Below are 25,872 nucleotides of genomic sequence, written 5' to 3' on the forward strand. Positions count from 1 at the left end.
TACGAAAATCATAATTTATCAATATCAAATTATTTAGAAATGAATTTTTATGTAGAACCCCATCCCCCCTTATTATTCGAACATATGTTTGATATGGATCAGTTTAAAGGATAAGTTTAGGGCCAATATCAAATCTTTTTGATGATGAAGATCCTGATTGATCCTTGATGTCAGGTATATCCTTGTGTGTAGCAAGCAATTATCCCATGTCATGAGGGACACTACTAGGATTGATTGTATCCATTGGAGGGCGGGCAATGTTTGGGTTGATGTCTAGAGTCAGGTGCAATGGGGACGTGTAGCTAGGGACCCCATAGTGAGATCAGAAAGAAAGAGCTACAGACCTCTTGAGACACCATCACATTGGCCAGGCCTCCCCATCTTATACATCTCCTTTTTATTATTTTAACAAAAACACATCAAATCTTCATGACATAGTTAATAGATCTGAAAGTAATTCTTCTTTTGATAATGACAGTACATTCTTATCAATATTCTTGTGTAGCTTTTTTTAATTCAATTATTGATTACATATCTTTAAAAAGAAGGGTAGCCCAATCAGCAGATAAATACTAATTTACATTGGGGCCCTTCTTTCATTTAACGTTATTTCTATTTTTCAGTTTCTCATGCAGGGGTGTTTTGTATTTAATTTACCAACATGCCCCCCCCCCCCCCTTTTTTTTTAGATATTACATTCACATGTGAAGAATGACCTAAAGCAATAATGCATGCCCTGTGATATCCTTACACTTTACTGTTTCAGATATCATAGGTCACAGGACTTAAGTTCAACTCAATCTAAACTGGTCTGAGTGTTTCAATTAAATAGTAACAAAAATGGGATTGAATAAGAATGGTTCCTTCCTCAAAGATGGTTTTATTTGTCCTTTTTATTACTTTTGAAATGTCTACTGACTGTGCCTGTATGTCTACCAGTCAATAACAAACTGTGTCTGGCCAATATTTGGTCCATTAATGTTTGCTCCCATTTTGACATGAACCACCTTGAAAAATAGGACTTTCAGTTCACACTTAACTTTGCTCAGTTCAAAAGTTCTGCAGTTTAGGAGCAAATTTCTGGAAAAGGGGATGCAAAAAGGGCGGACTTATTTTTAGAAGTGTCCCCGGAGACTTTACCAATTGTCACTACAGTATTGTATTTCAAGAAAAAGATTAATAATAAAAATCAATTTTTGTCCAAAAATGCAATAATTTTGGTCTATCTTCGATTGGAAGGTTAAATATATTTTGGTTTCACTTTCTGTAGATGATGTTTATGACAGAACAAGTAGGTGTGTTTCCATTATGCCAAATATAGGCAAGACAGATTCTGGAACTGGCAACTTTCTGTATGATTGAAATCTGATGAAGCAGATACATCTATTATTGTTCAGTAATATGGGAGAGGGATAAAGAAGGCATCTTTGCAGCCAAGATTCCAACAACAGAACTTGACATATCTGCAAGCATGACTTAATAATGTTAAGATACCACAAGATATCACAATTTTTTGCAGTTTGAGAAAAATTGACTTTAAGAAAAAAAAATCTCTCACTAGAAGATAATGGAAACATATAAATGTATTTCAAATTCAATAACTTCAAGGACTCTTTTTATTGTGAATTGCAGTAATTGAATATGAGGAAGAAACTAGGCATCAGTGCACTCTGATTTCACATTTAAATACAGTTTATTTTAGAGAATTTTGTTAGTTTTGAGTTTTGTGTTTTTATTGTTGTTTGTTTATTTTGTTTTCTGTTGTGGTTGTTTACTGCATCTAAGGTTTTGAAGCACAGTGCAGTATGTATATACCTTTCTTGTTAATCGATATTGACATGAACTCTCATTTCAAACTCTCTCAAGAGAGTATTTATAGTATTCTTGTGATTTAGATGCTGTACCTGTACTACAGTGTCATATTGTCTGTTTAGGCCAAACTCGTAGACCCCTTTTTTTTACATTGTTATTACATCCATTTTTGGTCCCAGCATACAATATCTGCCAAGTAGTCAAGAAATATATTTATTGCTAATTATCACAGTGGTCTTGATAACTGCAGTTTTATGATACAATATTGTATTACATAATGAAATAGGCAATATGTCATTATCATTGTGTCAACAAATAGTTTAGATGTTCAGAAACTTGGGAGTATTTACAGTATTCTTTAAAAACTATAACCAGTATGTGTTATATTACTTGCATTTTATAGAGTATTGCCCTTGAAAGCAGATTTGCCATACAAAGAGTTGTTTTCTTCATGAAAATCAAATGTGTTTGGTACTTTGGTTACCTCATCTCTCAACAGAAGAGAGCCAGTATGCCTATTTGATGAAAAGCAGAAAAATTCCTCTCTCTGTAAGTGGTAAATTGCCTTTGCCTAAATGTGTCATGGTATATTGAGTGATGATGAGTTACTATGACTGGATAAACAAGCTCTACTCTCATTGTCCTTAGTATGAGAGTAAGAGCCCCTTTATCTAGGCTTGCCACTAGATATGTACATATCGTACCCCACTATCGAACCCCACTATCGTACCCCACTATCGTACCCCACTATACGATCGTGATTTGCGGGATGTCGCGTTTATCGACCCTTCACGATTCAAAATAAAGGCCTTGTGTCTGCCCAGCTGTTTTGACCCGGGAAGCAGACAGTTTCTCGGAGGTCAACTTCACACGTATGCTTGTACACAACACCTGGGTGGTCATATTTGTATGTGAGGTTCAAAACAGCTTTGCGTTTATCGATCTCTCAGAAACGTGATTCTGGCTGTATGTCACATTCAAAACGCACCTTTTTGCGTCTTTAGATATGCCCATATCTAAAGACGTTTGAAAAAGGCTTTGCGTTTATCTACTTCTAAATTTGCCTGAAAGACGTTTGAGAAACCTGATTCTAGCCAAAAATTTGCTAGATAAACGCAACCATAGCTTGATGTGCTGCTAGCTATAGACATTATCTTTCATATCATATGACACCTATTATACAGGAGGAGAGGAGGCAGTCTCTCTCTCTCTCTCTCTCTCTCTCTCTCTCTCTTTCTCTCTTTCTCTCTTTCTCTCTCTCATTAGGCCTGTCTTCATCAGCTCGGGTTGGCCAAATAGCCCGCTTTATTTCTGATTTGGGAAATTAGCCCAAAGTTAAAAATCATGTTTTCATCAGTTCGAAACTCGAGCTCGAGAAATTTGCTCAGTGTTCACTCATAAATAATAATATTTAATTTATTATTTAATTTATTTATTTATTTATTTTATTTATTTTTTTAGTGCGAGTCTTCTGGCTATTTTGCAAACTAGCCCTAGTTATTTCGGGAAAGTTTCGCGAGCTTCACCTGCCAAATAGCCCGCTATTTAATGATCGGGCCAATTTCTCGAATCCGAAATAGCAGGCTATTTGGCCATCTCGAGCTGATGAAGACAGGCCTATTCTCTCTCTCTCTCTCTCTCTCTTTCTCTCTTAGCATATGATAGGTTTTTGTTGTTGATGTTGTTGTTTTATTTTTAATGGCATGTATCATTCAGTTGTGAATAATGTCATGTTTTTATTTTTTTGGTAAGAATCACTGAAGTGTATGTACAATTTTAAACCGTATGAGTGAGCAGTAAGAAATAATTATTATGTTTAAAGGAACGGATCTCTTGCATATGAATGGGAATTTACAAGAATTATATGAAAAAACTCATGATCATTTGATGATCTGATTTGGCAAAATCTCTATAAAAACCCTTATTTTCACTTAAGACAAAACAGACTTGACTTTAACTTTTCTTATTACATTTATATATTTCTTATTACATTTATATATTTTGTTTAATTTCACAGCCAAGATGTTGAAGAGATGCCGCTCAACTTTTTAGAAGCGGTGAATGGAATCAAGACTTTTAATGTGCTATCAGCTGAAGGTAAACACAATTATCCTATTTGTTTAGATGACAATTAAATCCTTTGTAATTGCTTTAACTTATTAGGTATTTGTTTCACTGTGATTATCAAGAGAAAACAATGATCATTTTTTGACTTAAGGGTGTTATAAATTTAACCTTGTATTATTTAGTTACTTTGTAAAAGAATTTCAGTCCATATTAAAAATCGTTTAGAAATTATTTTAAGTTATTAAATAACTATTACACTTTTTGACTAGAAACAAAATCATTTGGGTTTATTGAAGAAAAAAATCCTTGTAAAAACAGTCCAAACACTGATACAAACAAAGATTACATGATTGTTTCATTGTTGAAAGTTATATAAAAACAATGCAATTAATTCACCAAGTATATGGATATTAAGTTTTAGAAAGTGTTTTATCTTCCTTTAAAAAAAACAATATTTAGGTCTAAAATATGCCCAGATTCAAAGACTACACATACTCATTCTTAAAGAAACCCCATATCACTTGCATCATGATTGCGAAACCGTAATCGGGTAATATTTACCAAGGTATGTAACTAGAGGGATCAAAATATTTTGCCATGATGTTGTCACCAATAAAGTTGCACCATATTTTACTTGCAAACATAATGGATCATAATACACGGTATACCAATATCATCACATGTTCCCATATGGAAATATTGTCCAAATGGATGAACTTGATGTTTCTAATTCAATAACAGCCTTGTCCACTTTAAAGGTTATGTTCTGTTCTTGTTAAAATCATACTTTGTAATCAACCCTCTCAAAGAAATGATGGAAGGTGGGTTATCCAGGAAATAAGAAAATTTGTTCATCGTTACATGTTTACTGTTTAAAATATTTAAGCTTCAACAGAAGCACTTAATCGTACACAAGATTACTAATTAATATGTCCCTAGAGTCTAGAAATGACTTAATATTTGCTGTTATATTAGAAGAAGGTGAGTTATTGTAGAGCAAAACACATGTTACATTGTTACTGTGATAATCTTTCACATGGAAGTACAAGATAGCTCACAAATTATAATTTACATGGATCGGTACTTGACGCTGCCTTTAAGATATTGAAGCTCTGTACATGTGCCCACACAAATCAAGTTATCCTTTCCCAATTGCATATTATTTCCCCTGAGTATGGAGTAAATCAGTTTTTGTGCAACCCCCAAGTTAGAGTCTCCCTCTGTTAAATTAACCCAGATTCTCCAGTGTCATGGCAGTAGTAAATTGCATCAACTACAATTTGTAAGAATCACAACTTAGGGAACATTGCGGAATGTCGGAACGTTTGAAAATCTATGGGAACAAATTGTGGTGTTTGGAGATTGAAAAATCACTAGGGTCTACATAGTTAATTTTTTATTCTTTTTGATGGTGGGATTTTTAGCTCATAAAATTTCATAATTTGACTATTTGAAAATTGTAAGAATTAAGTAAAGATGTTGAAAAATTGGGGATTTAGATATTGCTGGCTGCATGTTGACATTCAATTGACTTTTATTTGATTTCATCTCCACAGAAATATTAATATAGAGCTCTTATAGACTGCAATTTTGAGTCATTTTAAAGCAAAATGGAAATTTACCTCTGCTGTACAGTGCTCAGGTGCAGTTATACAATCCAGTATATAGGATTCAGAGTCAGAGAACACGTTGATGAAATCATCTGCTTTTTATTTATTAAAAGGGTGGCGTGACTAGAAAAAGTTGTGAAATGGTGTTCTAAACAATGAAATCACACTGGTAGTAATAATTTGCATTGAAATATTACAGTACATGAATACATGAAGGCACTTTACAATGTTACCCTGGTCTCTGGATTTCAATCCTGCCTGTGATCAAGTGTGTACCATCTTGACTCTCCCAGACCCAGGAGTATTCCTTGCATAGTTTCTTCATCTCATTCTTGTACTTGGGATATGAGATGCTTTCCATCACAGCTGAAGAGCATCTCATCCTGTCTCATGTTGGGACACTCTTCCCTGTTCCCATCCTACGATATGAACTCAGAAAAAGGTTCATATTCATAGGAAATATCATTGTGTCTGTCATCATAGACTTTTAAAGGTAGTCATGCTGGTCTTGGTCCCTTTCACACAAAATGATGTCCTTGCTTATCAGCTGGGCCTGGTTTTATGCCACTTTCTAAGCACTCATCATCCAATCATCGCTTGGGTTGCATCTTATAAACATGTGGCTCTAGTTTCCCTGTTTATTGCACCTCCATCTGGCGGAAGGAAGCGAATGTGTTAAATTTGATACTTTTATTGAAATAGCCTTCAGAAATAGTCATCAAAGTTATATTTTGATGAATTTTAAGAATACATAATATAATTGAAATGAATGTCATATCAGAATGTTTTAAGAGGAGTGAGTAGTGATGTCCATAATGATAGAAGCATTTTACTCCAAGGAATTCCAGGAGCTACAGATGTGCGCAAATCATTGTTTTCCAGATTTCCTCTCAATCTGTTGAGTAATGGCATTCCAGTTGAGCATGAGGTCCCAGCACGTGTACCTTATTCCTAGAAATAATTTCAAAGTCATACACATACATCTATTGACTTTTTTTTCTTTTAATCCCCAAGAAATGTACCTGTGAGCATTTCATTCCTTTTCTATTGTGGGGGGGGGGGGGGGGGCGGGATGATGAATCACATACATCTAAAGTTAGTTTGAATAATATTAGGGCTGTATGCAGTCATATTAATGCGATATATTACACTGATTTTACAGATTTTGACACCCTCCTCCCCTTTAACAAAAACGAAAGACAAATGATTATAAATAGTAAACAGAGATCCTCCTATAACTGTTGAAATATTTTAGGGTTGTTTGCCCTCCAAATCTGTTTAAACCATTATTCCTAATTCAATGATTACTTCTGAATCTGCTTCACAAATATTAAATGCAATTTAAGGCATTATTTTTTTTAGATATTTAGCACATTAAAAAGAAGAAAGAAAAAAATTGAAGCAGAAAAGAAGTTTAAAAACCAGCGGCAGTTTTTAAAAAAATGAAGTCGTTAGCGAAGATTTGAGTGTTTTGAGCAGATGGTTTCTTTCAAAGCACCCATCAATAAATCTGATTATCCTACTGTGTATAGAGAGACATCCATCAACACTAAGCTGCTGCTTAGAAAACGTGACAAAATGAGGATTAGTAGAAGAAGTATTACTTAGAATTGATCATCAGGGAATATTCCTGCATTCAGACTATTGAATTTCATTGTAATTTTATTTTTCTAGTCTGAACTTAATATAAAGAAAATGTATAACGAAACGCATGTTTGAGCATCGTTTCGATTGAAAACTGGATTTAGAATCTGAGCTAGTCTGATATACAAAGTAGACAGGGCTTATGAACACATTGATGATCGGCCAGCTTTCATGACAACAGTTGTTTCTTTATACAATGCTGTGTCTAGTCTGTACAGCTACTTCCACTACTTATATTTTGATGATTAATAATAATAATAATAATAATGTAACTTATATCGCGCCAAATCCACTCTGTGGAGTGCTCAAGGCGCGTGTAAACAGGAAAAACGATCAAGACTTGAAAAGGAATGTTTAGAGATGAGTTTTGAAAGAATCAGAAGATAAACATTTTTTATACAACGTTTCTTCATACGACTTTCAGTGTGAACAGACTATCAGAATTGGTCATTGGAGAGTAAGACGCCACTCAACAGTTGGTTTCTGTTCCAAACGTGAATTCACGCTATCGGTACACTTTTTAACGAGGCAGTTTACACTGTGTTACTTGATAATTTAAGGAAAGATTATATGGGAAACTATATGTGACCTGCTATGGCAAATCCCAACACTTCATGGTGAAAATGAAAATTGAGTCCATGATATCACTGGAAAAAGTAAGAAATTACCTTTAATATGATACCTTATTCAAAGGAATTCAGGAATTATCATAGTTTTAAAAAATGATACAAAAAGATTTTTAGATCATCTTTTGACTTGATTTCTTCTCCAAAACAATTTTGAATAAATGTACTACTAGTTTTCACTATTCAACTAATAAATTTTGTTATGTTGGTCTCTGAAGACAAAATTTCATATTTGGAGACTCCTACAACACAATGGGATTGCCGAAAAGCATCGTTTTAGCCGTAGCGTGTCACATATATTTGAATCTGACAATATACAGAATGTCATAGAATAGACATAAACTTCCATGATCAATTAGCATTATCTGTAGAATATAGGTAATGGAACCCTCATCAATTCTTCAAAATGATAACTGGCATGAGTGTTTATTAAGATTTCTTTATCTGTATGATGTTCTAGCAATGTATTAGTGCTATGTGGCGCTATCTATCACACTGAAGAGGAAAGGTATTCCAAAGGCATTCTATGTTGTTTGAGAGATTACATGAAATACTAATTCTGTAATAGATAAAAAAATATCTGATGTCAACTCAAAGTTTGCATGACCCTCTGCTGTACCTACTTTCAATTTTGTATGAATGATCTTTGAATGAAACAGTTTAAAACAGCTGGAATCCCCAATGTTTATTCTTATTTCCGGGTTATGGTATGTATATCAGTATTCCGTGCTGAAACAATTTGTAGAAAAATAAAATTTTGTACAGGAGAAATATCAGCTTGATCAGCTGTGTCTGAAGTAATTCAGGTATTTTCGTATTGAGACTTTTTCTTAAAGATCTGTGAAAAATTAAATATTACATGTACATTTTATTAAAGCATTATTTTTCATCGTTCCTAAAATAAGTCTGATTATTAAGAATCCTTTCCATCATCAACAAAAAAATACACTCTGAAATTTAAAAAGTAATGGCTCTGTTACATAAAACATGTTATCAATAACAAGGTATGATATGAATAAGGTACTGAGATCCTTGCATTTGATTGGCTCTGAGTAGATTTATCAGATATCTGTGTTAGTTGTAATTGATAAAAGAAAATGATGCATGAGGGCAGACCCAGATGCTGCATTATGCCTTTAAACCACTGCTCAAGGATTATCATTGTTAGAAGGCCTGCTCATACTGCTGGCACTAACCACTCATTCAGAATACAAGAATTCATGTATAGCTATACAGTCAAACCTGTCTATAGTGACCGCCCAAAGAAAGCACAAAAAGTGGTCTTTGACTTTGTAGACAGGTGGTCACTAAGCAGGTTTGACTGTAGTAGAATATGATAAGTAATTGAACGTCATTTATAGAAATGTTGATTAACAAATGTTGGATAGCAAAATGCATGTTTGAGCATCATTTTGAATGAAAACTTGATAAGGATTCCGCTCTACATGTAAGCTGAACGTTGTATTTTATAAAAAAAATCTTCGTACTGGGCGGGACTTATCTTGACCACCGAACTGGGCGGGACTTATCTTGACCACCGAACTGGTTGGGATTTATCTTGACCACACATTAATGATTGGCCAGCTGTCAGGTCAATTGCTCTCTTTAAAAAAAAAATTGTTTCTTGATACATTTCTTTATATAATGTTGTTTGTTAGTCTGTTTTGGCTACATGATTCTTTATAAGTTTCTTTGTTTGAGTTCCATTTATATTTGCTTTGGTCTGAAGGGGGCACATACTAGGCTATCAACCCTGCATGAGGGAATCTTAACACCAAACAATCCATCAATCGGTGATAGAGGCTTTCCAAGCATGTGACATCAAGAGAATAAATGATTTCCTTATCACTCTACGGGGAAGTGGACTTATCTCACATAAAACACTTTGGAATGTGCCGATTGTCTCACTGTTATCTTCAACAAAGTATGGAAACTATTGATGAAGGAATGAGATAGATAAGAAAGAACCAAATCATTTATTTATTACAGTTATAGTAACTCCCATTTTAAGAAGTGCATTTGTTTTAAAAATTCCTAGCCAAACTTTGAGGATTATATAATAGGAAAATCTTCATCCTATGTAGATGACAGTACTTCATCCATGAAGAACAGAAGTCCTCAATATCAATTGCTGACTGATTTGTCTTTTGAGACACTTGGACAATGTAATGAAGGTTTTATTGTGTTCTCATTTCTTCTTTGTTTATAGGTCTGAATGTTTACAGTATGTTGAAGCACAAGACACTGGTACTCACCCTCGATGCGGTCAATCTTCTAGAGCAGAGGTTGCTACATTACCTGTACAGCTACAGCACACCCAAGCTTACCAAGAACCTACCAATCATGAAAACCCAGCTAGGTCTAGATCCTTACCATCAAGAAAGGCTCTTCAGGACTCAGGAGACAGAAGTTTAGCCCTTGACAGTACATCCAAGCTAATACTAAGAACCTACCAATCATGAAAACCAGGCTAGGTCTAGATCCTTACCATCAAGAAAGGCTCTTCAGGACACGGGAGACTGAAGTTTGATTCTTGTCAACACCCTGAAATCTACCGATCATTAACACCCAGCTTGGTCGAGTCCCAGGGCTATTACCATTGACTATTCACAGAAGAGGAGAATCAAGTTTAGTCCTATGATTGAAGTAGGTTGAAATACCATGTATAAAAGAGGTTGTATGTTTGCTGGTCAGGTCTATGGTCACTTCCATTATCAGAGTGTTTTTTTACCAACACTGTATAGCTGTACTTTAAGATGTTATTTAGCTGCAGTGATTTTGTCCAGGAAAGAAAGAAAAAAGCTATTTAGACTTGGTAATTTTGATGACATCGTTTGAATGCTGCGAATTGCACCTACTTGCTAGAGTGCAGTGTTCTTGATAGATGAATGATAACCACATTCATAGGGATCTAAGGTGGTCTCTCTACATGGGATGTTCAATTACAAAAAGGTTGTAAGCACTACATGTATTCAATGCAGTTATACATGTAAGTCCCTGTGCATCTAATATGATGTATAGTTCATCTTAAGTACAGTGATAAATACATGTGCGTCATGTACATTATTGGCATTGCTTCGATAGAGATATTGGTTGTCATGGTGGCTTCCTCATTTAACTGATGTACAAATACAGTCAAGGATACAAGGTTCCATGCATCCATCCACCTACAGATGTGTCTAAGGTCTTCTTCCAATGCAAACAGGTCAGGGCCCTGTTTCATTAAACTTGTTATCAAGAACAAGTTACAAAAACTGTTATAAGCTACTCATACTCAAATCATTGCATTTGATTGGCTGAGATCAAATTTGTAATAAGACAGTTGTTATTGATGGTAAGTTTTTATAAAACGGGGCCCAGGGTTTTATCATTTATAGAGTTGTATTGAGTATTGACCTAAATCATCTTTTTTCTTTCTTCAAATTGATTTTTTTGGGGGTCATTACCGGTAACACATTTTGACTGTGAGCTGTGAGCAATAATACAGATATGAACTGAGAGATATGTATCATTTTTCTTTGCTAAAATGATCAAATCCCGCCGGTTCCAAGATTTTTTCCGACTTGTTTTTCAATTACAGATCAATCAGTCGATCTTATTTACTGGGTGTAAGCCACAAATATGTTTAAACTATTAAAATGATGAAGTTTGATGCAAACAGAATTGTGTTAACATCAGATGGTATGAAAATAATAATTTCCTTTTCTATAATGTTGTATTAGGGTAATGATTTAAACCAATATCTTTATCCATTACAGTATACGTTAATATGAATAAAATGCAAGATTGTGATACAACAGTGTCTGATTGTGTATGTGAATGATTATTGCAGTGACAGGGCATTCCTCACTCTAAGTGGAAGTGGTCTATTTCTAACACTAAACAATTTTATTTTTTTTTACCCTGAACCATAATACCATACCCAACCAACCCTTATATGTATAAATATATATCTTAAAGAGAAAGTTGAGTTCTGGGAAGAGGTGAAAAATAATTTGTGAGCGTTATCATTCTTATTATGCAAGTGTGGAAGAGCATCAAATAAGACAAGTTCCCTGAAAAGCATGGCTCTTCAAATGCCTTCATATTCTAAATATGTCATGTAACATCGTAAAAATCCAGGTAGGATTTTTACGCCACGTGTTCGTGTAGTCCCATATACATCTTTCTGTGTACAGTGTTTGTAACTTTACCAAGGCTTTGCCAAATTTCTTATCATTTTGATGATTCCAGAACCTTGCAATACACACAAATTCTTATATACTAGATGATCAACCTTATCTGGTCGATTCCACACCGTTTCTTTCACAATGCAATCGCATGACCAGAACTTAACTTCATCTTTAACTAAAACCCAAGTGCACACCAAACTATATCTTGGATGAAATGACTCTAGGGCCCTGTCTCATATAACATGTTACTATAACTATTATAAGGTAATGTAAGTTTGGTATTTGATTGGCTGATAGCAAACAAAAGATAGCATAAAACAAGCATATATTATTGATAACAAGTTTTATGAACCAGGGCCCAGGAGTATACATTGGATCAGCATTCAATGGCTATGCTGTTGATGATGATCATGATGGTGGTGATGATAGTGGGTGGTGATGATAGTGGGTGATGATGAAAGTGGGTGGTGATGGTGGTGGTGATGGTGGTAATGGTGATGGAGGTGGTGGTGTTGGTGTTGGTGATGGTGATGGTGGTGGTGATGATGATGGTGGTGGTGATGGTGGTGGTGATGGTGGTAATGGTGATGGAGGTGGTGGTGTTGGTGTTGGTGATGGTGATGGTGGTGGTGGTGGTGATGTTGGTGCTAATGGTGATCATGATGGTGATAGTGATGATGATGGTGATAGTGATGATGATGATGTTGGTAATATTAGATGAAGGTAACTAATTACCTTCTATACTACGTTATATTAAGAAATTATAAATATGCAACAATGTTTTCTTGAACAAAAAAGCAAAGCAAACCAAAACAAACCATTGTTTCATTATGAGGACACCAAATACTTTATACAGTGTACATGTTCTTACTTTATGTTAATGCTTTTGTTATTATTTTTTGTTTTGTTGAAACTATGGTTTCTTATTATGTTCAACAGGGCCTCATGGAAGACCACCATTATTGATGATAATGAGTCACCCTGTCTAAATATTGGAAATGAATAAATAAATTAATAATCATGGTGATGATGGTAGTAATAATGGTGATGATGATGAACCATAATTAGGCCAAGTTAGATTGGGCCCCAACTTTTGATTTTCCAAAAGCTTGAGAAAATTGAGTTATTGTTATTTTGCATGAAGAGCACTCTACACAGTGATGCATGGCACTGATAATGCAAACCAGGTGTCAATAAAAACTCAAGAGTTGCTCTTCACCTCAGTTTAAAGATAAACTCCAGTTCTGGTAAAAAAAAAAGAAAACTAATTCTCACAGAATCAAACAAAACTTACACTGAATGTTCAAGATTACAAATAAATGACATGTGTCAAACAATTTTGGAAGAAAATGTATACTGGCGGAGTAATGAGCATAGAAAGATAAGGAAGTCAAGTTAGTACTAGCCCCGACACCATGTGTGTTGTCCCATATATAGCTTTCTGTGTACAGTGCTTGTTACTTTACCAAGAGTCGGTCAAATTTATTATGATTTTGATGACTCCAGAACCTTGCAGTGCACACCAATACTTACATGCTACATGATCCTGTTTCTGATCCTTTCCACACCTTTTCTTTCACAATGCAATCGCATTACCAGTACTAAAGTTTATCTTTAACATTTTAGATATGAAATTATGTTGTTGAACTTTGAAATTCTGTTTTCTTTTCAAGAACACCCTATACATGTATTTCAAACATTAGTAATACGGAAAGAGAGAACTTGATACAAATTAGAAAGGGATCCTGTACAAAAGAAAACTTAAAATAAATGTTATTCTTCAACAATTATTTCAATTTCCTTAAAATTCTTCATGTCAATTACAATTAATCTGGAATGAGCTGAAAATGTTTATAAGCTCTATTTTTCTTCTTATTCCTCAATACATTATCACCAAACAGCCAACAGCAAATTGATTTATAAAAAAGCAGCTGAAATGGAGGTAATTTGTAAAGTAATTAGATGTTTGATGAACACCAGGCCAACATGCACAATATCTGCAGCATAATGGCCCCAGAGGAGAAGTCAAAATCACTTCAATCTATTGATGTGGACTTGTTATTCAAAAGTCTCCATAAAATGTTAATGGCTAATTAGAAATTGAGTGATGAAAAACAGAGCTGGCTCCAGCTATATTTTGTTTTCTTGACATGCCCCCAAAACCATGTAAGTTTAATAATTACAACCTTGCTATATTAACAGGTTATATCCTACAGGCAAAGTAATAATTGGAGAAAATAACCTCTATTAAGGAATATCAGAAATGTTGAAAGGGTATGTTTGGGGCAAATTCTGAAGACATCTCACCGTCTCAAAACAATCTATACAAATGTTGGGAGAGGAAGGTTTTATTTCACCCCCAATTTTGACTCTTTGGTTGAATTTGTACTATTTCTCTGCATTTAATTCATGATACAAACTATTGCCTACCATTCTCAAATCCTTCCCTCATTTTTTTTGTGCACCATTGCTCATTTGCTTTTCTTTCCGCCTCTCAATCCTCTGTCATTCTCTCTGCATTTTCCTTTCCCCCTCCCTTTCCCCATGTCTCTAAATCCCATCTTTCAATCTACCTACTCACTTAATTTCTACATCTCTTTATCCACCCCCCCCCCCCCCTCCTCCTCCCCAATAATCTATGTCTCTACTATGTTTCTCTCTCAATGTCACCTCTAAACACACCACATCAGTTTTCTTTCTCAAAGATATTAACAGGACAGGCATACAAGCATGTATAATGAAATTCATTTCAATTTAATTAAACTTCTCATGGCAGCGATCAAGATAAGTAGATTTGTTTTAAAAAGTTCTTATCAAATTGACATTTCTTCATTATTTTCTACTAATTTTAGTCTGAACTTAACATTAGAACCTCTTCTTACTTCATTAATTCTCACATTTCAGTACGGTATTATGAAAAACCAAAGTACAATTTTTTATATTTTTTTATATTTTTTTAATAATTGAAAATAAAACTCAACAACATCGCATACAGTAATAACATATCAATAAAGTAAATGGATTTATACAGAACACGGTACAACACAGGACAATACAACACAAAACAGCACAACCAAAGTCCATGTAGATTTGACTAAATAGGTTCCATTATTTCCATTAGTACAAAAAGACTCAAAGTAGCCCTTTTTTATTGAATATAAAATGAGATGCACATATTTGATAAATCTTGTTCTATATAACACAATCAGGTAGTTTCTATTAGCTATACACATACATTGAGCTAGTGGTTTGTGTAACAACCACATAACAAAGTGCTTTTTCCCCAATTATTTTGTTCTCAATTTAGGATGATGTATATTTTCATTACAAAAAATCAGAATGACTCATGTTACACACAAGTCTAGTAACCCGTTGATTAAAGACTGCTTAAACAATAGTGACTGTAGGTAAAGGTTCTATTATGAAAGTGGTATTATTACTATTATTCCTACCTATTTTTTTAGCAAATGTTTCTGCATTTAGTGAAAATCATATACAAAATATTCAATTAACAATAACAGTGTATAATATAATTGATTTACATAAAATGTGACAATTCAAATACAAAAAACACACACACACACATATATATATATATATAATTCAAAACTTGAAAGTATAGAGGTAAATCAAAGAATCAAGATAAGAATAATACTAATAGTGGTTTCTTATAAAGCACTTATAGCACTTTACCATTAACTGATCAAAGCACTTGCAGTATTTATAATTATCCCAGTCACTGGATTCAATTACTGTTCTGCACATTACAGTGCACGTTCTCCACTCCCTAGGGAGCATTCCAGAAAGTCGTCTTTTTACGGGTGCGCACATGTTTATCCAACACAGTAATGCTCCCATTCAACACCTGGGTGGAGAGGAGCAACGCCTGGGTCAGTGAGGGACATTAGTGACATGCCACTCATCTAAGACACCTTTCTCTCTCTCTAAGTGCCATATATACTGGTAGTGTAGACTAGCACACAATTCAGAAGGAGGCGAGTTGGCTCAGTCGGTAAAGCGTCCGTCTGTCGAACCAAAGATCCCGGGTTCGACTCCCACCCAGACGGATGACTGAAGCCTGCGTTGTGTGTTAATGTGCCCCTTCCCTTGTTCATAGACGCAGGCTATGTTAAGTGGAAAACACTCCATCCCTTGGATAGGACGTTAAATGGAGGCCCCGTGTAGAGAAGAGTCACTACCTTTGCACGTTAAGAACCCACTGCACTATTCGTATAAGAGTAGGGTGTAGTGGTCCACCTGCACACACCCCAGTATAGTACGATAATACTCTGTAAAGAGGTCTGTACTCAAAAGGAAGAAGAAGAATTCATAAATGCAAGAAATGACATGGATTTTGCGATGACGGACCAAACAATGAAAAAGTACTGATCAAATACGAATGAAAATATCTAAATGCATGTATCCATCTTCAAAGTTAAATGTTATTTACTGTTTGACTATGCTAACAAATGAGATAAATTCATGAACAAAATTTGATCATGTACATGCATTGTGTATAAAGTTGAACTAAATAGTTTTAAAGTTTCATCTTTTCATAGAATATAAATCTGTTATATCGACTGGAAGACGACAACAACCACCCCCCCCCCCCCCCCAGAAAAAAAATAAATAAATAAATAAATAAAATAAATAAATAAAATAAAAATTATGATGATGATATTGGATAAGAATGAAGCAGTTCTCTTCCCAATCAGTCTACATCAGCATTTTATGCAAAGACATTATTTCATAAACCTCGCATCGCAACTTAAAGTTAAACTAAAACTGTTAGATTTTACCATTTTTTAGGTGCTAGTCCTTTATTCATTTTTTTGAATAAACAGAGAAAGCTGTCTTAAAAGTTATCATCCATTGACAGTCATTTTTTAAACTCTTCAAGTAATCTAATACTGTGGTAGTTTGCCAAGTGTTCTTTCATTCATTCATTGATCTGTCCTTTCTCAAACCTTGCAACTGATTTCACCAAAAGGAGTATGATATTTTTAATATGAATTTACTATATGACACATTAATGAAGCAAGTAAAGATAACAAATCAAAGACTTCATTGCCACAGTTGTTCATATCCAATTCACATTTAAGATCTTTTCATAATTCCTTAACAGCTCTCTCCCAAACCTTGAAAGTTAATACATATATACAGTGAAACCTGTCTATAAAGACCACCCAAGGGAGACAGGAAAAGTGGTCTTTATAGGCAGGTGGTCTTTATGTACAGATTCCTTTAGTACATGTTTCAATGAGAAACCATTTTCAAGGGAAACAGAAAAATTGGTCTTTGTAGACAGGTGGTCATTATCCTCTGAAAGAGTATCTTCGTCTAAGGACTATCATTTCCTGGAGTGAGGGTGAAATATATCTCACATTCTCCAGAGTTTCCTCAACCCTCAAAAGGTCTCAGGTGATATCAACAAGCACTTCTCATCAACAGTCTGTTTCACTGAGTCGAAGCTGTCCAGGTCCAATGTTCACAGGGTCATCCACTAGAAACTCTTCAGGTTTCAGTTTATTGGGGACAAGAAAGGAAAGAAAATGGATAATTGAGATGGAATTGTTGATATTTTGTTAAAGTTTTGAAAAGATGGGCAAAGGCAGGTGGCTCTTGGATTGGAAGTGATGGACGCAAGTCATAAGGAGATAAAGATGGTAGTAGGTATGAATAAATCTCAACATATTCAAACAAAGGGTGTTGTGTTGTTTCAGATCTAGAATAAATTACAGAAATCCTATACTTTACGAATGTTGGTATCACAAAAGATCAAGTACATGCGAATTAATCATACTCAGCATCGGCAAAGATCAAATGCATATAATAGAAAACATATTTTCAATGAAATGAAAGTAAAAACACTAATACATATGAACCCATTTAAAGGCAATAAATGTAAATACATGAACAAAATACAAATAAACTTTTAAAAGAAAGTATAAGTACAACTCAGTAAATACATATGAATTTTAGCAATTTTAGAAACATAAATGCATGAAGAAAGAAATATAAATTAAGAACTACACGGTAAGTACAAAATACCCAAAAATCAATAAGAGAGAAAATAATTTTGAAAAATGCCTTTGAAAGTGAAGGCTACATATCAAGGAAAGTTCCCTGCCCATGCTGCTTTATTATCAGTTGCTTGCAAACGGCATTTAATGCTGCTACAGGCTACGGACACATCATCTGTTCTCAATTAAACTTTGCATCTAGGAAGGGAAAACAAGTATTTGAAAAATGAAAAGCTTGAGGATAAAAGTGACCTCTAACTGACTTTCAGGGGCATTTGTCAAGAAAATTAATACCATGCCTCTAACTGGTTATGGGCAAGGGTATATTTCTATCAACATTTGAAATCAATTTTGATAAAGCTTACTGGCAGTTAGGAGGAGTTTAGCCCATGAGATGTGTTAATGTGAGTGGACAAACTGATGTTAATTTGCCATAAAATTGGTCGTCTATGACAAGACCAATTACCATCACAGTCTACTAGCTGACCTAGTCTCACTCCAGAGCAGGGTTCTTTTTATGCCTCGTTTCCACATACACTTTGAACTCATTTGAAAGAAATCCAAGAACTCTTCTATGTCTATTTGGGCTCTTTATCTTATATGACAAACAATCTTTTTTAGATAACTGTAGAGTGTAGATACATTACAAAAGAATATTGCAACATCAGGAAAGAATAACAGTTTCTATTTTACTAGATCTGTAAATTGCAATATGTACATGTTTGTATTCAGACTAGGCTAAGTGACTGCACTTTGCAGAAAATGAACGACTAACATGCATGTTATTAACATTAGAAATCCAATGTTAAAATATGAGATGGATTTTATTACACTATGGTATGCTGGTGAAATTCAATTAATTGAATAGAATTTATCACAGCATAATTGGCTTCTTTGCATTCTGTAAGCTAGAAACCATATTACATTTCAGAAATACATTGCAAATGTGAAAATGTTTGCTTTGGTTTAAAAATAAATGTAGCTTGGCTTTGCTCATATTATACTACGTTGGTGCAATTGTAAAAATGATAATGATTTATGATAACAAGTTTGATTTATGAAAACACGCTTGAAGTATGAACTGTAGTTTGTAATGGATGAATGAATTATCAGTACTATACCAAAATGTCAATTGGTTTGAAAAAGCATGGATTAAAAGCATAACATCAATTAAAACAAAAGTGACAGAAACAGTGTGCATTGGCTAAAAATATTAATTTTAAAAAACATATTAATAAACTATCCATCAAATTGACTACATTTATTTGATCTTGGGAAACTATCAGCAAAACAAAGGGGAATAAAATCATTGCATTTTCAAGTATACTTTTAAAGAATGTATTATTTAGGAAGATATCTCAACTTGTAATGAATGGAATCATACTTCTCATGCAAAAGGAAAATAAATAAAAAGTTTTCACCATGTCTAACAAAACACAAATATAATAACAAACATTCAGGAAGTCTGAAAATCATATGTTCTTTCCATAAAAATAAGTCAGTTTTGCTTTGTTTCCAGCATAAAAGCAGTCGGAGTCATTTCCTGAGGGATGAGTATTAATGTTTATTAGTAGAGCTCAATGCATCAATCATTTAGTATTACATACCTGAAACTTAGCACAGTGAAGGGTGAAGAGAGAGGGTCTCAAATAGGGGCAAACAAATTCAGACAAAGAGAAGAGGTAGAATAAAACATGTTTTGAGAAATGTTGATAGCTGATTGAGAGTAGATGTTGAAGATGATATCATTGAGAAAGAGTGAGATGAAAGATGCACACAAACAAACAAGAGATTGTGAGTGAGATAGTTAGAAATACATAAGATTATAACAACTGGGTAATATTTTACACATTTATTAGATTTTTAAAAATGTTATGTTTTGATTTAAAAGCGATGAAAGATGGCTATTTATGAGGAACAGAGAAAAAGGACTGACAAAATTACGAATAGTGAAATATAGGAAGAGATGAAATGTATTTATACATTCAACAAGGAGGGTGCATTCTGCAAATTAGGAACTCACATTATGGATGAGATTGATTTAAAGGGTTGATTTATGTGTCTCCATAAAGGCTGGTTGGGTTACCTTCAGTGTATTCCACATAAGCTATCGTCAGCTTCTGAATGCGCCAAATCACTCTGCAGAAAAAACAAAAGATATGAAAGTGAATTATTGAATTTATAATCATATACCATTCAACCTTATATGTGGGAGCTAGCACTGCAGTGGTTTAGAGGCTGATGTGATACCTTGAGTTCAAAGCTTAGGGTTTGACATACCTAATAATAATTAATAATAATACTCAGCTTTTATATAGCATGAATTACAATTAAGTCTCTAAGCGCTTCCAAACTTGGAGATTATTACCCCGGCTTTAGCTGTGCTGCCATTACGGCGCTCTAGCATTTCAAGGAATTAATTCCTGCCAGGTACCCATTTACATCACCTGGGTTGAGTGTGGCAAATGTAGATCAATGTCTTGCCAAAAGACGTAAGTGCCGCGGCGGGACTCAAACCGCTCACCTACTGATTGCCAGTTCGGGGACGTAACCACTCAACCACAACACCTCTACCTACCAATGATGTGTGTCTCGAGACAACATTTAATTTGCAGTTGTCTCTCTTTAAAGTCATGTGCAGTTTCAGTAAGCTCTCAAAAACATTTTGCCACATATCTTTGCCATTTTTATCTGCTTTTAAAGAATAAATAACAATATACAACCAATAGTAAGATGCTTTTCTCCTCAAGTGGAATGTCACACAAATGAGAGGAAATAACTAACTGGTGTATGTGTATAACAGACTGCACAAACATGTGTCAATGTGAAAATGTGGTCCATAGCCATTAGCTCTTATGTTTCATACATTTTAATGTGAGGGCATTTGAAGAGCTATCCTTTCTAGGAAACACTGTTCTATGATACTCTTCCACTTTAACATCAAAAGAATGAAATAGCTCACAAATTATTAATCATCTTTCCCAGAACTCGACCTCCTCCCCAAGTTGACAAAAAGCTGAAAGCAGAAAGTCTAAAATTTGCTGGCTGTGTGGCATTAAATGGATATTTTAAGGTGAAAATTTAAAAAACGTGAAAACAAAACACAAAGAAAAAAGGGAATTAAACATCTTTTGAAGGTCATCACCCCCATTTCCTAGGTAAGTTGAAAGATGGTGTATGGAAAGTGTTTTTACTGTAATCTAATTTCCCTTGGTTCACCTCTCTGTTCTCATCGATAGACCAGGAATCAGCAGGGAGTGGACTCCCAGATTGGTCCAAATGCCAGCTTGATTTAGTCCTCAACAAATCAGTTTCAGGCCAATCTCATTATCACACAATCTTTACTAATCACTCCTTTACAACAGTGTTGATCCCCTGCAATGGTCAACCTTAGACAAACAAGCAATATCCTATTCATATCAAGATTTCAAGCTTAAACTCTCAACTTCCTCAAACAGTACTTTTAAAGGCAGTTATTCTACTGACACCATTTTATATTGTTGTATACTGCCATCTGCTGCTCACAATGTCCTGATATGTTGACAGCAATGTCCCACAATGCATCACCAACTGCATGACGCCAATGTGATGAAGCTTGGGTACAGGAACTGGAAATTGCTTGAAAATACATTACAGCAGTGGTAGAGATGTCGGTAAAATATCCTGCCTTTAAATATAGTGAAGACCTTCCACTTAACTTGTTTCACTTAGAGATTAAATAGTTGGAAATCCGGCACAGATCTACATTTTCTAAAACATTGGAAGATTTGCCTGAATTCACTGAAAGGTAATTGTTTGATAGATAAATTTCACTTTTATCTAATTCTTTGTCTTCTAAGTAATATCACATGAAGGACAACAAACCCACATCATACAAATGAGATCCAGAAGGGCATTAACTCTGTGATAACGAGTGTGAATCAATGGCTCCCGGCAGATGATATACTTACAACAGATGTCATTATTTACTGTTTTACACACGTACAATGATTTACTGTAAATACAGAAATGAGACAATGAAATGGCTAGACTTTTACTCTTCCTCCAATAAAGACAACATTTGATAAAGACTGTACATGCATGTGACACAAATTCTTTGACAGTGACAGTTTAATTTGCAGCATTTAGAAAACAGCAATTACATATTAAAGAATACATGTATATCAACAATTTGTTTTATTTAATCGGATAAGCAAATTCTAACGGAACTAAAGTATTATGGTACTAATTTGCAGGTAGTTTGATAATACTACTACTAATAATAATGACACTAAAGTTGGACTTTAAAAGCACAAAATAGACAGGGAGGTCCTTTAACACACTTAACAATACATCTAAAACAAAATACAATTTCATGCTTACAAATGTCTACAGATTAATTCCTATATAAAATGAATAAAAAGATATGGTACTATAATATTATATTAATAACATAACTTCAAATATTAACATTACATCATAAGATAACAAATTAGAAACTTAAACATTACAACAACAATGTGTCCATGAATAATATATTAGCTGACAAAGAGAGACTGACTTTGTCTTTGGAGATTAATCAATTGCTTGGTCTTGGGTCGGTCTCACTGCACAGCAGGGTACCTCTGGCAATGGACTCCCAGATAGTCCCACCTGACACATCAAATTTGATCTTCCAGGAGGGAGGCTATGACTTTCAGACCAATATAACAGAGGGGACCCATCCAATTATCCTATCCAGGGGACCTAGTCAATCAATCCTCTACTATCAAAACAAACAAATTTGTTTGAGAAACACAAATAACAAGATCACAATTGTGTATACCCCTCCAACATGCTTCTAAATTAGAAAGCATTCCATACTCTCCAAATAATAACAATATCGTCCTTGTTTTCACGAAGTGACGGTAGTGAGGAAAATCATAACGCAAAGTGAATGCAATTTTTTTTCACTACCGTCACTTCGTGAAAACAGCGACGATATTTATGAGTTCCTCATACTGTCATTCTCAATCATGATGATTTGATCTTCTGTGTGTAATGTATCTAACTCATCTAAAATCCTAAATAACATAGACTGAGTTTGGTGGAGTATGTCACTAGATCAATATTTTCAAGAGGGGGTGATGTATATAATGCTATGAACCTACTTTGTCATTTTGAATGCTAGAAAAGACCTGCACAGATCTCTAGAAATCGCATTATTGCTGGGAATTTATTCATACATGTATCTAAACACTCTTGAATATTTCCTCCTCACGTACATCCTTCTACATCCTACATCATAAGAAGGACCATTCCACTTGAACTTTAAACAGACCTAATGCTGGTCATGAACTTTTAACCCCATGTTCCACTGGGGTGCTCTTCGTTAACCCCTAGGGGTGCGTGTACCTTCAATTTGTTACTGTGGTATGATTGGGGAGGGATCAGACCCTAGGGGTAGGGGGGGGGGAGTGCTGCTGATGATGAGATGGGGTACCTAGGGGGCATCGGGACTCCATCCCCAATAGATGCCAATGACATTAACCGTGACAATGACCTTTGACCTGTCAGCCCCACAGCAACATTTTGAAAATAGCTTCCATGTGTCAAACATGAATAAGGAAGATCCATATAAGACTATGCTCTCTACATACATTTTGAAGGAGAATTCATGTTTTCATATTTCACAATTCTACTCTAGAAAAAACGAAGCCAAAATTGAAGCTTAATAAAAAATAATAATTATAGGCATTTCTACAGCGCCATCTATTTAGAAATTCTATTCTGAGGTGCATTAATTATTACCCCGGCTTTAGCTAGCCTAGCTGCCATTACAGCACTCCAGCATTTCAAGGAATTAATTCCTGCCAGGTTACCACGTACCTCACCTGGGTCGAGTGTGGCAAATGAAGATTAATGCCTTGCCAAATGTCATTAGTGCCATATCGGGGATCGAACCACAACCTTTGAATTTCAAGTCAAGTGCTTAAACCACTCGACTACGACACTGAAACATTTTTACCTACAGTTAAAGGTACTATTCCCTTTTGCAGCCAACCACAAATGCTGTAGAACTTTGCAGGAATTATGAATATGTCATGTATGTCCTATCTGTGAAATTTAAACGTTAGCAGTGTCCTCATATTCAAATTATGCAAGGAAACCCGTTTACTTGCTAGACTTCACTGTCATACACTATTGAGTGACTGACTGGCCTTTTTTCTTCTTTGGTAATAACATACATGAAAAAAGTTGTAAAGGGTACATGAGCATTTGTCTACATCAATAACCCACTTCTTGTGATGGCCAAGATTAAACTGATTGAATCTTTGCGCAGCATAAAACGTATGACCATTAGGTACAATTGTCTGAAAATCAAGACTATTACTTTTGGGCTCTATAGCCCTAAAGTCGATTTGACAACTAATAGTCATTATTTTCCCACTTGAACACATTTTCAAGCCCTATCTTTTTTAGGGAAGTTCTAAATTAGTATTATCTTTCAAATGCAGTTGGAAGTTAACTTTTTCATTTTTTTTGGCCTGCAAATGGGACATAGTACCTTTAACACCTAAATTATTCATACCCTTACCAAGTGTTGTAATTTTGAAAGTATGTGAAACGATGATTTGTCCCGAAATATGTTTGTCGAGAATGTGGCATGTTAAAGCTTTAATACACCCAGTCCACCTTTCCTTCTTGTGTTACCGAAAACACAATAAGCATCACATTTACCCGGGTATAAATAATCTAGTTGTTTACTGTATGTCTTTAATTATTCTTCAGGAACCTGAATGCATGACAGGTGTATATGACTTCATTATCATCATTATCAAAATGATCAAGAACCATATTGTTGTGTGGTTCTTTACACCTGCATCTCTTGTGTATGAGGAACAAATTTTCAGCGTGTTTGATAAAGTATATTTGATTTGTATTCACTTCAAATTCAAATTTTGGCTCCACCTTAGAATCAACACAACAAGAAATCAATTTTTCTAATAAGTAATCATAAACTAACAAGACTGTGGTTAATGTCCATTATTTGTTATAACATAAATTTGAGGTAAACATTGCAAGTCATTGCTGATTCTTTCAAAATCTGTTCAAATCTTTACAAATACTTTCTTGATACTCATGCTGTTAGTCTATCATTATTAACCTTTAAATGCATCGTAATCCAGTCACTCTTTTCCGTTTAATATAGTCCCTGCTATTAAAATGGCAGCATTACAGTCAACTCTATTGGCCTTGTTATACTTTACTTTCAAAGAGAAAACCTAACAAGGATCCTACTCAGGAAAGAGAGAGACAGAGAGAGACAGAGAGAAAGAGAGAGACATAGAGACAGAGAGACAGAGAGAGAGACAGGGAGAGAGACAGAGAGAGACAGAAAGAGAGAAGAGACATAGAAAGAGAGACATAGAAAGAGAGAAATTAAGAGAGAAGAGAAGAGAGAGTCAGTCTGCTGAATAAGCTGAGATGGTTAACTTTACCGGGTTTCTATCATCATGAAAATGTAATTTTAGAGCGCTCTGTGTCTGATACCAGCCCCCACTCAACAAGGACTCAATTTGCCACCAGAAGAATTCATCCTCCGCCGCCAGCATACATGTACTTAGAAAACGGATATTAATCTAACCCTTCCGACTACTGAGAAACAGAGTGAAAGAAAGAAAACAGATGAAGCTTGAATGGACATAGGAGACTGGAGATGGGGTGTTTAATAGCTTGTATGTGTTGCAATGGTTAAATCATGGACCTACTAAGTAGGTAAATTCAGCTTTGGGGTATTCATTGACGAAGGGAAAAGCAGTCCGGTTTGTTCCCCCTTCATACATGTAGGTGTAAAAACTTTGAAGTTGGGTCTGTGAAAGAAAGAACAACATTCCACAAACAAATGTTATGAATAACTCCAAGAACGCTGGAGGGAAGGAGAAGTATGGAACCTTCA

General features: G+C 34.8%; 2 protein-coding genes across 5 annotated transcripts in view; one reads left to right on the top strand and one right to left on the bottom strand.

Annotated features, from left to right (window-relative positions):
- The window catches only part of LOC588169 (39S ribosomal protein L4, mitochondrial), a 53,331-nt gene extending 41,770 nt beyond the window's left edge, over positions 1-11,561 (top strand). For 2 of the 3 annotated variants that reach the window (XM_030998535.1, XM_030998536.1), the window contains 2 exons: positions 3,830-3,909; positions 9,969-11,561. In XM_030998535.1, the coding sequence (XP_030854395.1) occupies positions 3,830-3,909; positions 9,969-10,174 (286 nt within the window). In that variant the 3' untranslated portion in view covers positions 10,175-11,561. Of the gene's footprint in view, positions 1-2,311; positions 2,362-3,829; positions 3,910-9,968 lie in introns of all 3 variants that reach the window. The other variant, XM_030998537.1, reaches the window with a different exon arrangement.
- A 5,449-nt stretch (positions 11,562-17,010) lies between these two features.
- LOC753373 (proton-coupled folate transporter) overlaps positions 17,011-25,872 on the bottom strand; it is a 28,666-nt gene continuing 19,804 nt past the window's right edge. Inside the window, exons 7-8 of one of the 2 annotated variants that reach the window (XM_011670039.2) lie at positions 20,041-20,093; positions 17,011-17,443 (exon numbers count right to left, since the gene is read on the bottom strand). In XM_011670039.2, coding sequence (XP_011668341.2) covers positions 17,376-17,443; positions 20,041-20,093 — 121 coding nt within the window. In that variant the 3' untranslated portion in view covers positions 17,011-17,375. Of the gene's footprint in view, positions 17,444-19,977; positions 20,094-25,872 lie in introns of both variants that reach the window. The other variant, XM_001182051.4, reaches the window with a different exon arrangement.

Source organism: Strongylocentrotus purpuratus, unplaced genomic scaffold (assembly GCF_000002235.5).
Source record: "Strongylocentrotus purpuratus isolate Spur 01 unplaced genomic scaffold, Spur_5.0 spur5_scaffold_5, whole genome shotgun sequence".
Lineage (NCBI taxonomy): Eukaryota > Metazoa > Echinodermata > Echinoidea > Camarodonta > Strongylocentrotidae > Strongylocentrotus > Strongylocentrotus purpuratus.